The 15,844-nt window shown below is 41.4% G+C and overlaps 1 protein-coding gene across 6 annotated transcripts in view; it reads right to left on the bottom strand.

The window, feature by feature from the left end:
• The window catches only part of LOC124135472 (early endosome antigen 1-like), a 60,076-nt gene extending 46,349 nt beyond the window's left edge, over positions 1-13,727 (bottom strand). For 2 of the 6 annotated variants that reach the window (XR_007219210.1, XM_048388410.1), the window contains exons 1-8: positions 13,597-13,727; positions 12,804-12,911; positions 10,920-11,024; positions 9,621-9,727; positions 6,658-6,666; positions 4,076-4,220; positions 1,100-1,163; positions 443-549 (exon numbers count right to left, since the gene is read on the bottom strand). Coding sequence is in view for 5 of the 6 variants with exons in the window: in XM_048388410.1 (XP_048244367.1) it covers positions 443-549; positions 1,100-1,163; positions 4,076-4,220; positions 6,658-6,666; positions 9,621-9,727; positions 10,920-11,024; positions 12,804-12,911; positions 13,597-13,647 (696 nt within the window). In the remaining variant the exon portion in view is untranslated. The remainder of the gene's footprint in view (positions 1-442; positions 550-1,099; positions 1,164-4,075; positions 4,221-6,657; positions 6,667-9,620; positions 9,728-10,919; positions 11,025-12,803; positions 12,912-13,596) is intronic. The other 4 variants (XM_048388411.1, XM_048388412.1, XM_048388413.1 and 1 more) reach the window with 4 other exon arrangements.
• Between the last annotated feature and the right edge of the window lie 2,117 nt (positions 13,728-15,844).

The following is a 15,844-nucleotide window of genomic DNA, read 5'->3' as shown; positions in this document are numbered from 1 at the left end:
CCATTAGTGATGTCATTTGATTGTGACATCATGGTAACCAATGACATCACAATGGTCTGCAAAGCAACTCTCCTCTGTCATTCGTCATGCAGATATATTTTTTCTATTAACAGACTCAGACCTGCTTTTTTTGGTATCGTGTCACATTAGTCAAATTGGTTGTTTTTGTTTTTTATTTAATGCCACACTTAGCAATATTCCAGCAATATGACGGCAGTCTTTAAGTTTTCGAGTCTGGGCCATTCACTGACTGGTATTATCAGCAATGATCCACATCATACATTGACATTCAATCAACCACGTCATGAAGCCTGACCATCCGATCCATTAGTCACCTCTTACGACCAACAAAGGTAACTGGGGACCAATTCTAACCCAGCATCTCTACAAGGAGTCACCCCAGAGAAGAACCAGACAGTAACGACTGCCTATGACTACTGACCAGATGCGCTGTCTTCTGTTCAATCCTCCCCTTCTCCTCCTTCACAGCCGTCAGTTGACCTGTGACCTCTGACATCTGTGCCTGGAGGTGGTGCACCTCGGAACTCACTACAACACATGGGGGTGAGTGACATAAAGTCATTTGAGTTGCATTAAACATAAACTAGCATCACTGCTTCAAAGGGATACTTGCTGTAATAATGATATTATTTTCTTGAAAAAATGTTTCATATTAATAATAATAATCATAATCATAATAATGTGGTTATTTAAAATACGCTAAGCCGACACTCTAAAGCATAATTATGATAATCCAAGCGCTATTATTAGCATTGTGTCATCGTGTCAATGTGCCATTGTCTCATTCGAAGAGGGCTCAAGACGAAGCAATGGCGCCAAATGGGAGTGAGTGAGTGAGTGAGTATGGTTTTACGCCGCTGTTAGCAATATTCCAGCAATATCACACCGGGGGACACCAGAAATGGGCTTTACACATTATACCCATGTTGGGAGTCGAACCCGGGTCTTCTGAATGACAAGCGAACGCTTTAACCACTGGGCTACCTGACCATCGGCGCCAAATGGGTCCAGTGAGATATGATAGACTGGAAGATGGAGGACATTGACGGCAGAAGTATATCCTATAACAGGAACTCACAGAGGGTTCTACTCTCTTCTGAGCCTTTCAGCTGCATCCGCAACAATTCCAGCTCATTCTTTGTCTGAAACGGAAATATCCCTCATCAAATAATGTGAATGACAGAAAGATAATAAACTGTTTGTCGCACACTGAACAATAACTTAATCAAATTTTCACACAATTTTCTTCAAAAGTGAGCCTGGAGGTACCCTGGGGTACAGACAGGACACAGTCTAGTGAGTTCCCCGGAGTAAAGACAGGACACAGTCTAGAGAGATCCCCAGGGTACAGACAGGACACAGTCTAGTGAGTTCCCCGGAGTACAGACAGGACACAGTCTAGTGAGTTCCCCGGGGTACAGACAGGACACAGTCTAGAGAGTTCCCCAGGGTACAGACAGGACACAGTCTAGTGAGTTCCCCGGGGTACAGACAGGACACAGTCTAGAGAGTTCCCCGGGGTACAGACAGGACACAGTCTAGAGAGTTCCCCGGAGTACAGACAGGACACAGTCTAGAGGGTTCCCCGGGGTACAGACAGGACACAGTCTAGTGAGTTCCCCGGGGTACAGACAGGACACAGTCTAGAGAGTTCCCCAGGGTACAGACAGGACACAGTCTAGTGAGTTCCCCGAGGTACAGACAGGACACAGTCCATGTGAGTTCTCTGGGGTACAGACAGGACACAGTCCATGTGAGTTCCCCGAGGTACAGACAGGACACAGTCCATGTGAGTTCCCTGGGGTACAGACAGGACACAGTCCATGTGAGTTCCCCGAGGTACAGACAGGCCACAGTCCATGTGAGTTCCCTGGGGTACAGACAGGACACAGTCCATGTGAGTTCCCCGGGGTACAGACAGGACACAGTCTAGTGAGCTTCCCGGGGTAAAGACAGGACACAGTCTAGAGAGATCCCCAGGGTACAGACAGGACACAGTCTAGTGAGTTCCCCGGAGTACAGACAGGACACAGTCTAGAGAGTTCCCCGGAGTACAGACAGGACACAGTCTAGTGAGTTCCCCGGAGTACAGACAGGATACAGTCTAGAGAGTTCCCCGGGGTACAGACAGGACACAGTCTAGTGAGTTCTCCGGAGTACAGACAGGACACAGTCTAGAGGGTTCCCCGGGGTACAGACAGGACACAGTCTAGTGAGTTCCCCGGAGTACAGACAGGATACAGTCTAGAGAGTTCCCTGGGGTACAGACAGGACACAGTCTAGTGAGTTCCCCGGGGTACAGACAGGACACAGTCTAGAGAGTTCCCAGGGGTACAGACAGGACACAGTCTAGAGAGTTCCCTGGGTACAGACAGGACACAGTCTAGTGAGTTCCCCGGGGTACCGACAGGACACAGTCTAGAGAGTTCCCGGGGGTACAGACAGGACACAGTCTAGTGAGTTCCCCGGGGTACCGACAGGACACAGTCTAGAGAGTTCCCCGGGGTACCGACAGGACACAGTCTAGTGAGTTCCCCGGGGTACCGACAGGACACAGTCTAGAGAGTTCCCGGGGGTACAGACAGGACACAGTCTAGAGAGTTCCCCGGGGTACCGACAGGACACAGTCTAGAGAGTTCCCCGGGGTACCGACAGGACACAGTCTAGTGAGTTCCCCGGGGTACCGACAGGACACAGTCTAGAGAGTTCCCGGGGGTACAGACAGGACACAGTCTAGTGAGTTCCCCGGGGTACCGACAGGACACAGTCTAGAGAGTTCCCGGGGGTACAGACAGGACACAGTCTAGTGAGTTCCCCGGGGTACCGACAGGACACAGTCTAGTGAGTTCCCCGGGGTACCGACAGGACACAGTCTAGAGAGTTCCCCGGGGTACAGACAGGACACAGTCTAGAGAGATCCCCAGGGTACAGACAGGACACAGTCTAGAGAGTTCCCCGGGGTACCGACAGGACACAGTCTAGTGAGTTCCCCGGGGTACCGACAGGACACAGTCTAGTGAGTTCCCCGGGGTACCGACAGGACACAGTCTAGAGAGTTGTCCGGGGTACCGACAGGACACAGTCTAGTGAGTTCCCCGGGGTACCGACAGGACACAGTCTAGAGAGTTGTCCGGGATACAGACAGGACACAGTCTAGAGAGTTCCCCGGGGTACCGACAGGACACAGTCTAGAGAGTTCCCGGGGGTACAGACAGGACACAGTCTAGTGAGTTCCCCGGGGTACCGACAGGACACAGTCTAGAGAGTTCCCCGGGGTACAGACAGGACACAGTCTAGTGAGTTCCCCGGAGTACAGACAGGACACAGTCTAGAGAGTTCCCCGGGGTACCGACAGGACACAGTCTAGAGAGTTCCCGGGGGTACAGACAGGACACAGTCTAGAGAGTTCCCCGGGGTACCGACAGGACACAGTCTAGAGAGTTCCCCGGGGTACCGACAGGACACAGTCTAGTGAGTTCCCCGGGGTACCGACAGGACACAGTCTAGTGAGTTCCCCGGGGTACCGACAGGACACAGTCTAGAGAGTTCCCCGGGGTACAGACAGGACACAGTCTAGAGAGATCCCCAGGGTACAGACAGGACACAGTCTAGAGAGTTCCCCGGGGTACCGACAGGACACAGTCTAGTGAGTTCCCCGGGGTACCGACAGGACACAGTCTAGAGAGTTGTCCGGGGTACCGACAGGACACAGTCTAGAGAGTTCCCCGGGGTACCGACAGGACACAGTCTAGAGAGTTGTCCGGGGTACCGACAGGACACAGTCTAGAGAGTTCCCCGGGGTACCGACAGGACACAGTCTAGAGAGTTGTCCGGGGTACCGACAGGACACAGTCTAGAGAGTTCCCCGGGGTACCGACAGGACACAGTCTAGAGAGTTGTCCGGGGTACCGACAGGACACAGTCTAGAGAGTTGTCCGGGGTACCGACAGGACACAGTCTAGAGAGTTGTCCGGGATACAGACAGGACACAGTCTAGAGAGTTGTCCAGGGGGAAAAGCAGGACACAGTCTAGAGAGTTCCCCGGGGTACAGACCTCGGCAGACAGGGCATCAGGAACCTCTCCGTTCTGCTGCTGCTTCTCCAGCTCCCTCTTGAGTTCATCAGTGTACCACTTCTCCTCCTTCAGGGACGCCCTCAGGTCCTCGATCTCCTGTCTCAGGGCCAACACATCACCATCTCTATGGAAACCACAAGTGCCACGGTCTTACAAATGTCCTTGACATCTTCATCATAGCAGTAAATACCATACACATGATGACAATGATAGAAAGCTGTCTGAAGTTATTTTACATTTAACAGGTACAATGAGGTTGGTGATCAACATGATCAAGAATTATGACATTCTGGGATATTAGCTGGACATTTAATAAGTACCTCTATATTGTATTGATTCAAACTATAACAAATACTTTTTAACAATCCAGATTTAGGACCACCGAACTGATATGAATAAGTGAGTGAATGAATGTTGTTTTACGACAGTCCAGCTATGTCACAATGACCTGCAAATAATCAGTCTGGGCAAACCAGTGGTTGATAGCATCAACAACAACACTTGGAGTACAAAGACATACACTTAGCCAGGTCACACATTGTAACCCTCCGATCCTCATCCAAGTCAACTCTTACCAGAAGCATGATATAGTAACTAGGGCATGATACCAGATGTTGATCAGGGCTTTGATTAACTCAAATTGACCTCCGAATACAATGTTAATCTGTTTATTCTGATTCAGGTAGGTGCTAGGCTGGGTACTGGTTGGTTGGTTGGTTGGTTGGTTGGTTGGTTGGTTGGTTGGTTGGTTGGTTGGTTGGTTGGTTGGATTGTTGTTTAACGCCGCACTCAGCAATATTCCAGCTATATGACGGCGGTCTGTAAATAATCGAGTCTGGTCCAGATAATCCAGTGATGAATATCATGAGCATCGATCCACGCAATTGGGATCAATGACATGCATCAACCAAGTCAGCGAGCCTGACCACCCGATGACGTTAGTCGCCTTTTACAACAAGCATAGTCACCTTTTACGGCAAGCATGGGTTGCTGAAGACCTATTCTACCCTGGAATCTTCACGGGTCACTGGGTACTGGTATTACTATCAGTATAATAAGATAGACTTTCGTCCCAGTTAGCATGGTTAGTTGAAAATTAGTACTAAACAGCTTTATTGTATTGTGGCACTATGACATTATGCATTTTCCAGCATTGTCCAATTTCTATCATGTTGCACAGTTTCTGTGTCACCAAAGCTGTTGACTTCATTGTAAAGAACAAATACTCCAATGAATCGATTTGATTCTCTGATTTCAATATCTAAACAACTACACTTGACATGTGATATACAAGGGTTGACTGATAAGGTCTGTGCCTCACATAGAAGGAATAGCATAATAGGAGAATCTTTACAAGATGTCATAATGATACATCTACAAAAACCTGAATCATTTGATCAAATTGTTTTGCTGTGACAAGTCAGTCAAATACGCAGGGATCTGGGACCTTTGGAAAATGGGCAAACTTGAGGAATGTGCAGTAACTTATCAACCCTCGCACTTGTTATGATCTAAATTATCAACATGATACCACGAACTGAAATACCAGTAATTCCATGAAAGAACACTCCTCTTTACATCAATGTTTGAAAATAAGTGACATCACATAAATTTGAAAAATATTCCCTAAATGTCTAGTGTAATGAACATTTTAAGAATGCCTACTAATTTGATTTGATAAAATTGAAATTCTGAAACTTAATTTGTTATACATGTAAAAAATCATGGTGACACCTATCTATCATGAACTATAACATGGCTTTAAAATAGTATTCAAGTGTTCAAAAACATGTGTCATGAGGATTTACGAGTGAGTGAGTGGGGTGTTAATGCCACTAACAGTCGGAGAAAACCACAAAGTGACACAGGTCACTTTCCACTTTGGGAAAACCCAGAGGTAGGTGCTGACAAACCAGTGATCATTTGGGGTGATTCAGGGATTCAAACTCACAGCAGCAGATCCTCACACCAAAAGGGACACAACTCTAACAGCAATGTGGTGCCTTACCCCCTCAGCTAGCCAGGCCCCATATTTGATCAAACATTTTTTAGTTATGTGTGTATTAGAATGTGAACTGATTATACAGTTAATATCATAGACACTAATAAAGGCATATAAGGCTATAAAAAATAATAGTCTTGGTTCTCAGGCACTGCCCACATTATCATAAGGTTCATTGCACGTTTTGGTTTTTTTCTCCATTTTAAATATTTTTTGTGTATTGTGTTTAAGTATTTATATTTTTATATTTTTTTGAAAATGGAAATAAAAACAAAAAGTGCGGCATACTTTATGCTGATGCGGGTGGTGCCTGAGAACCAAGACTATTATTTTTTTAGCCTTAGTAACTCTGTGAAGGGAGAGTGGAGTAATATACTGTGAGTAATGACGGCTTTCATACAAACATATTTCAACTGAAATAGAAGCAATTAGAAGAAACTAATCAGAATAGACGAGAACAGAAATCTTCAAGCCAAGGAGTAGTCAGGACGTTGTAAGGGTGACAGTGACTGCAGAGAGACAGATAGGAAAGCCTGACCACCTAAAACATCATACCTACCTCCTGTTTCTGTGGGGACAAAGAAAGAAGTTTTGAGTTTTTTAACTTTCAAGAAAATGCTTAACAGAAAGCATTACAAGCGCAACATCAGATATATTTATATATCTTTCTATGGCCCTTGTGGTTTGTTTATTTTTTTCTGCACATTATTTGGTCCACAAACATCATCCTTTAAGCATTATAAATGCAGTTTACCAGCAAATATTTTATTTAATTCAACACTGATCAAACATGCCCTCGTCCTTGAGGTCCCCATTTGTTTGTAACATCATCCCTTTTAGTGGCCACCAGCTCATGAAAACCAAGTTGCACCAAACAAAACCAGGTTGCACCCTGGTCCTATAAATGAATCAAAGTTGAAACATGGTCCGGTCTGCGGCCAGTGTCACATAGGTAAACCACATTTGGTGTAAACCGTAATAGTAACATGTGCACATCATATTAAAGTACCACAAGTTAGACAACGAAAAGATAAGGGTTTGTGTGCGAAATACGCATCAGTCGGAAAGCACATGTTAAATCTCCAAAGTAACTTACTAACTTGTGATGTCCGTGTGCGAAATACGCTACAGTCGGAAAGCGCATGTTAAATCTTCTATAACAGTCAGACTTGTGATGTGTTTCATTCCCGGTCGCCTTATACACGGAGTATAGGATTTTGGGTTGATTTTTAAGGCGTGTACAGGGGGGTCGTCTTATACGTGGGGTCGCCTTATACACAGCGATATACGGTAGTCAGAAACAAATTGGAAATTTTTCTTTTACATGCACTTGCTGCATGTAGATATGAACATTAAGTTGCATTTTTCAATAAGAGGTTGCACTGGTGCATGTTATAGCTAACCATGACCAATGATAGCTCTCTGAAATGCATCGATGTGGTTATGCATTTGTCTGCCGCACATGTTTAATGGAACAAACAAACACTTCTCAAAACATCTCCACAATACTGATAAGCATGATAAGTACTTATAATTATATCCATTCACAAAAATACAGGGTTAGTAAAACATCAATATGCCTTTTGAATAAAAAGTCTAATATAAACCCATGTTTTAGGGTACAAGCGTAAATAAAATATGCAGGATTCATGTACAAGCAACACCTTGTGTGACATGGAAATCGCGAGAACGTGAAAGTATTATTCCATCACAGCTGTCTCTGGGGACACAGTACTGAGCTGAACATCATGGAAATAAGGATGTCCACTAGTCTGTATTAACACATGATTGAGAGTGTTCAACTTTTTCTGAGAAAGAATTTCTAAACTATGATTTAATATAACTGCCCCAATGAAAAATGAAAGGGGTAATGCAAGCCACAGATGTCAACTATCACGCCAAATTCTCACCATGGTATCATACCATGCAATTACCATGCAATGACATCCTCAATAGAGGATGTAGAGACTAGTCCCTCATTATGCGTAGTGGTACGCATGATGACCTGGGAGAGGGTCACTTGCACGCGTGACTTCCTGTCAATGAACCAGAGATTCTGCTTGATCCACAAAACGTTTCCACAAGTGTTATTGATAAAAAAAATTGGACACAGTTTTTGATAATACCAATTATGGAATAGCAAGATAAAAATGTACAAACAAAATAAACGTCAAAGTCAAATTATAAATAAATAAATGGTGAAAGTTTAAAGATTGTGGCGGCACCAGTCCTACTTACTTTGGCTGTAATTAATATGTTCAGCATGTTAAGTGGTTAATTTGGAATTAATTGGCATTTTGTTAAAAATATAATGCTGTACCATTAACGATTTGACTTAAATCACTGTTTAAATTCATACCAGTAGATTTATTTGCATTAAGATGTTAGAACACTCCCATAGACGACAGTCTACAATTCATACCAGTAGATTTATTTGCATTAAGATGTTAGAACACTCCCATAGACGACAGTCTACAATTCATACCAGTAGATTTATTTGCATTAAGATGTTAGAACACTCCCATAGACGACAGTCTACAATTCCTACCAGTAGATTTATTTGCATTAAGATGTTAGAACACTCCCATAGACGACAGTCTACAATTCATGCCAGTAGATTTATTTGCATTAAGATGTTAGAACACTCCCATAGACGACAGTCTACAATTCCTACCAGTAGATTTATTTGCATTAAGATGTTAGAACACTCCCATAGATGACAGTCTACAATTCATGCCAGTAGATTTATTTGCATTAAGATGCTAGAACACTCCCATAGACGACAGTCTACAATTCATGCCAGTAGATTTATTTGCATTAAGATGTTAGAACACTCCCATAGACGACAGTCTACAATTCATACCAGTAGATTTATTTGCATTAAGATGTTAGAACACTCCCATAGACGACAGTCTACAATTCCTACCAGTAGATTTATTTGCATTAAGATGTTAGAACACTCCCATAGATGACAGTCTACAATTCATGCCAGTAGATTTATTTGCATTAAGATGCTAGAACACTCCCATAGACGACAGTCTACAATTCATGCCAGTAGATTTATTTGCATTAAGATGTTAGAACACTCCCATAGACGACAGTCTACAATTCATACCAGAAGATTTATTTGCATTAAGATGTTAGAACACTCCCATAGACGACAGTCTACAATTCATACCAGTAGATTTATTTGCATTAAGATGTTAGAACATTCCCATAGATGACAGTCTACAATTCATACCAGTAGATTTATTTGCATTAAGATGTTAGAACACTCCCACAGATGACAGTCTACAATTCATACCAGTAGATTTATTTGCATTAAGATGTTAGAACACTCCCATAGACGACAGTCTACAATTCCTACCAGTAGATTTATTTGCATTAAGATGCTAGAACACTCCCACTGACAGTATATAATTTATACCAGCAGACGTCCTTAAGCCCAACAATCACCCCAAGCATTTGGTGAAAAAGATCATATGTAAAAGCTGTTGTGCATGAGTACAAGTACTGTCCTACCTATTCTCTGTGGGTCCCCCCGGGCTCTCGTGGATTGACTGGTAGTGTTCCGTCAGTTCCTCGGGGGAGGACAACGACTTCTTGCAGATCGGGCAGAGGAAGCCCTCCTGATACAAACACATCACATCATGTTCTTTGTAATTGATTTATACATGCATCAACAAAAATATAACTAGCAAATATATTGGCTAGTGAACAATCCAAATTAGCACCCCTTCCGATTGATCAATGTACACAAGACTTATTTATTCGCGTATAATACGCACACTTGTGTAATATGCACCTTTAATTATGGGAAATTAAATTCTTGAAAATATATCTGTCGTACATAAACATTTCAGGCTGTCAGCATAATCCACAAAATTTATCTTTCAACTCTGTTTTTTTCACCAAAATAATATTCTAACAAGAGTCCCCTATTTCTAATTTGGAGAGCTCCCTGGGTGCTTATTATGTCGAATACGCTAGTCAAAAAAGAAATTATGAACATCCTTTCATGACTATCAGTTTTCACTTAAACACAACAACAAATATGACTTGATACACATTGGCTTTTGAAATGTTTAAACAATATGTTCTAAAATCCAATAATAGTGTTGAACAAGGGGGTCTGTCTTCATATTCAAAATGCTCAAAAGCATCAGTAGAAACATGACATGAAACACCACTGAGTGAAATATTTAATTCCTACTCGCTCGTTCACAAATATTTGAAGAGTCATTGAGAGAAACCAGTATACCAGTCTTGGAACAACACAACCACATATATAATATATCTCAGAGCTCCAGATAATTTTTTGAACAATTGAGTTTTTACTATTAGGTTTCTATCTTAATTGGGTTTTTACATTTTTCATTGGGTAACCAATATTTTTTCACTCATTTATTCATCACTCTATTGGGTATTTCCCCAAAAGAGTGAACATTTTAAGATTTGAAAAAAAGGAAATAATGTTTTAGATGCACATAACCATGATAACTGTTCTTAATATATAGGCTTGACTCGGAAAGTAAATTAGCTCGTAATTGTGTTCCGAAATTAGCTCCTTTGTACGCATGCTGAAAAAGCTTCACTGGGTATTTACACATGCTGTTATTACACATTTGAGTTTTTCATTCAATGCAAGCGTGTTTGTACGCAAGTAAATTGAAAGTAATTGGGTTTTGAATATTTTTTGGAGGTATTTTACGCAAATACGCTGCTTATCTGTAGCTCTGTTATCTTAATCAAAACTGTGAAGAATCACAAAGATGATAAAATGCATGCATAAAGATGATAAAATGCATGCATCTGCCTTACTCCCTGGTCCTTGAGTTGATCCGTCTCGCCGTGCTCTATGTCAAAGTGCATCTGCAACGCCTCAGCTGACCTGAGCGACTGCATACACATGGGACACAGAAAGCCCTGTAGGGGAAGATTCAGGTCATAGCAGGTAAGATGGGTAGAAGGAGGTGTATATGGTGTCATGGATGTGGTTGGTGGGATGAACATTACCAATCAAAATCCAATTATGACAGCATTATACTGCTTACTGCTACGTATCCTATGGTTATCTTTAGTGATTTTTCAAATACATGTAGATCAATAATCATAATGCTTAAATCACTTATTATGTCTGTCTAATAATATGTTACCAATGCATTTCAGTACCTATACATGCTGTAAACATTGTAAACCTATGTGAAAATACATTTCATTCTGAACTGCTGCCATTCTTGTGTCACACTGTCAGCAAAAAGATTAAAAAGTAAAACAGTAATAACACAAGTTTGGTGTAAGCTAACAAACTTGCAACTTTCGAACAAATCATTCTTGACCAGGTCTTCCTTATTCATCTACATACCCCCTTTCCGTGCAGGTCAGATACATTTATGTTGGCAAACCTTATTAGCCACAATACCAGGACAGTGTTCCAGTTTACCAGTATTTACCAGTTTTTTACCGGTAAAATTAGGCTTGAACAAAACACTGGTGATATTCAAATAAGTGTATTTTTTATCGAAGTCAGCTTGTCTTTTACCATGGTTACCATAAGGGTTTCTCGTTGTCCATTTTTAGTACAAGGAAATAACATTTCACTTTGGTTTGAGGTTAAGTATATATTTGTAGCGACATCGTCCAGAAATATTTTTAAAAAAAGAAGAGTAAATTGTGACTGAACTTTGTGTGAATGACGAGTAGATCTAACTAAGTTACTTCAGAGATGACGTCTTTGCAATCGAACATGATGTTGAAAGAATTAAAGCCAGTATATATTTGTGGAAAGTTGGGACAGACAAAAATTAGGGGGACTGGTTATTTTTAGTGTTGCCAGTCCACTAGAACTGGCAGTTTCAAAAGCCAGCGGGAACACTGCCAGGATGTAGACCTTGGTTTCAAGATAATGAAAGTTATCATTCTTGCGTAACATACAATATGCTTTAGTGTATAAAACGAACATAGAAAATACAGCTATTTGTCCGACGTGACCATAACATGATGCAATGCAATTACTAATGTCAAGACAATAGCTGAAATAAGGCTATTGACTGTTAACAGAGACTGAAAATTGAAAATACAAACCTTACATGCAAAATGTTGCGAGGTTGGTTAGATCTACATGCATTTACTTTATATCCCAAACTGTAACCATGGTAATGGAATGTAACCACCTCTCCCCAATAGCTATGAGCATGATAACTTTAATTTTAACACATAGTCATCATGTAGGGCTGAGACGGATAACTCGGGTACTCAAGTCAAGTGGGTACTGAGAACGACCTGGGTACCTACATAACTATCCAGATTTGTGGTTAGTCATGTGATATATTGTTGATGACAACAATTACCTTTCTATGGTTACACCATGTACACTATGTCACTAATATTCACATTTCTTTCTGACTATACACACATCCCTTTTTACTTCCATATGTTTGAATGATGATAAAGCTTCAGTCAACTTCAGTACATGCATGACCAGATTGTTTTATACATGTATGTAAACACTTTTTTACCAGGGTTCCGGTCAAGCAATTCCCAACTGTACATTTTGTACCCATCTCTTGAGACCCCAAACTAGTACCCAAGTAGGGTCAGGTAATAGGAGTGGGGAACCAGAGTAGTAAATTTGGATTTGTCCCAACCCTATTATCATGGTTGTCATGGTAATGATGAGTAACTTCAGTGAGGGTCATGGGATACCTGTGCTTCATCGATGCTGGGAGATTCTGCTTCAACGGGCTGGGATTGTGACTGTGTGCGATTGAAACTGGGGAAGGAAAAGCGGCTGGCAAGGGTTGGGGATGAATCCTACAAGAGAATCAGATGCATGACAATACAAATCGTTAAATGATGTTCAATGCCCTATCAAAGTGTGATGTTAGCTCCATGAAATATAGTGCTTTAAATTAATTGATACTAAACAGTAACATTGTTAGTTCATGCAGTGCAGCTGGACCCATTCCTTTTGCTATGCACATAACACTGCAAGAAACTGAAGAGAAATATTTCTTCTTTTTTTTATCAACATGAAACAAGAATGCAAATGATTTCATCTTACATTTTTACATGCTGAGACTCCATAGATGTCAATTATGGTATATGTATACTACTGTGACAATTGCTAAACAGTTGGTACATTTATTACTCTTAACATCTGTGTGATGGAATGTCTTCTACCCAGCATATTGTATAAATTAACTTTAGTCAAGTTCACTTCAACTCTCACTGGCACAATAACATGCATCAGGGTGCGGCATGAATATCATTCAAAAGAAAAAAGGTAAAAGTTATGTGGACGTGTCATTATGTGCGAAAAGGGGTATTTTTGGACTACATGTCATGTAAAGTAACAAAAGTTATTTTATTTCAGTCTCTGGTGTTGAGGTCAAAACGTCAACTTTCCAAGTTTGAGAGCTGTTAGCACGATTGCATTATCAATGCCATATCATGCAAATCTGATTTCTTTATCAATCAAACATCTTCCACCAATCACCTGCTCAGTGTTAGTGTCCTTCTTTCCGCGAAATCTCTTAAAGACAGACATTTTTGAAGCCGGTGTTTAACACAACTCCGTGTCTGCCCACTTCCTCCCTCAAGCTAACCGGATGTTTTTGTCATTCGCCATCTACCGGCGATTTCTTGGGTACTATTCCCCGAAGAGCATTCTATATAACGTAAAGACAATCTGTTGACCCCATTACTTTGGAACGTACCATGTCTGAAAAAGGAACTTGGCACAATCTGTGTACTCCAAAACTGTGTACGTCCATAAGCACGCCACAACGTTATGACCTTAGTTTGGAATGGAACAGTTTAATATGGAAGAAAATAAATGAATGCGGTGAACTAGCGATGTTGCATTGTTGTTGAATCGGCATTATTAGCGGTTGTATATGACACCTTAAGCACAAGTTTACATATTCATTATATGCCATTTGAATCGTTGCATCTGTTGAAGAGAAGGAATAATTACTGTTGAGTTTAAATCAAATATGTCAGCTTTACTTGAGCATATATCTTCATTAACATTTTTTTACTCCAATGATATACATATTATTAATAACAATATATTACGAAATTGAAACAACAATCAATACAAACATGAAATTTAAAGTATTTCAGTAATTAAATGGACAGTTAATTTTGAAACAACATACTATGCATATTTCATTCTGGTACACCAAGACTGATGGCATGGTATTTTAAAGCTTGTTTCTGAAAATTGGGGTTTTGGGAAGGGTAATGATTTTTACTGGGCCGTTAATTGTGTCTACTTGGACAACCAAGCAAAACAAGTATAAAGTCGATATAATTGAATATTGATTCTGATTTGACTTTTTTTTCATACAACCACCAGTGTTCGAGTTGCTTTCAGGTATGGTTTAGTTTGCCGCAAGTAAAGAATAAATAAACAGGTCCTTCTGTGTCCTGTGCTCACGTGACCCGTGAAGATCCGGAGTAGAATAGGTCTTCAACAACCATGGTTGCCGTAACAAGCGACTATACTTGTCATACGAGGCGACTAACGAGATCAGGTGGTCAGGCTCGCTGACTTGGTTGAAGCTTGTCATCGATCCTAATTGCGTGGGTAGATGCCCATGATATCAATCACTGGATTGCCTGGTCCAGACTCGATTATTTACAGACCGCCGTCATATAGCTGGAATATTGCTGATTGCGGCGTAAAACAATAAACCAACCAACAAACAACCAACCTGTGTTCACGCAGGGGCTTAGACCTACATCACTAAACCGTGATACAACTGAATACTGTTCCACGCAGCATTAAACTAAATCCACTCACTTACTCACGGTAAAAACTGTGTCAAACAGGCTAAGATCAGTAAACAAATATATAGAGAACATTCGACTTTAGTATATTGGCTGCTTGGAAGAGCTTATTTGGTCACGTATCTTTCTTGACTCTAAAAATTAACAAAATTCCCTATGCTGATTTCAGAGCTAGCTTGAGCTGGCTAGACTTGCTTTTGTATGCATTTCTAGATTATTATTTTTTCATAAAATAAATATATTCCACGGTCATGGTGCAGGACTATTCGTATGTATGTGTAGTTAAAACATCACATCGATAAAACCAAACCAAAAACGCAACTGTCACCATGCAAAACGGAACGATGGCCTTGTAAAACAGAAACAGCAGTATTGATATGTTATGTTCATGTTTTGAAATTTGTATTGAAAAAAAAAATGATGCATGCATGTTCATAATGTATATGTGATGTAACTGTAAATAGGTGAGGTGAAATTGGGTTTAACGTCGCGTCCAAGATTATTGCACTTATATAGCGACGTGCATGCACGTGTATGTGTGTGTGTGGCTGCTTGTACTAGTCCGGACTGATGCCGATTTATAGTGCTAGCTCACTGAGATACCATGCCGCAGTTTAACATGAATACCCCACTCAGACACAGTATACTGACTCCGAGCCGACCAGTCCTTGTTTTAGCCCCTTAATGCCGAGCGCCAGACAGGGTAACAACAAGTACAATCTTTTAACGTCTTTTTGTATGACGCGACCCTGGACCTTCCGCTCTCCGGGCGGACGCTCTACCACAAGACCACGGAGGCGGTCGTAACTGTAAATAAATAATACGTGGTGTAATCACTGTCCTCCCAAAGAACCAGTCTAGTGACTAAGTGGGTGAGCGGTTTTACTCCCCCTTTTAGGTTGCACGGGTGGCCCAGTCGTCTAAGGCGCCGCGATTCGCAGTTCAGAGTT

Source organism: Haliotis rufescens, unplaced genomic scaffold (genome assembly GCF_023055435.1).
Source record: "Haliotis rufescens isolate VD_foot unplaced genomic scaffold, xgHalRufe1.0.p SCAF_70, whole genome shotgun sequence".
Lineage (NCBI taxonomy): Eukaryota > Metazoa > Mollusca > Gastropoda > Lepetellida > Haliotidae > Haliotis > Haliotis rufescens.
Note: the sequence above shows the minus strand (reverse complement) of the source record. Positions and strands in the feature narration are given on the sequence as shown.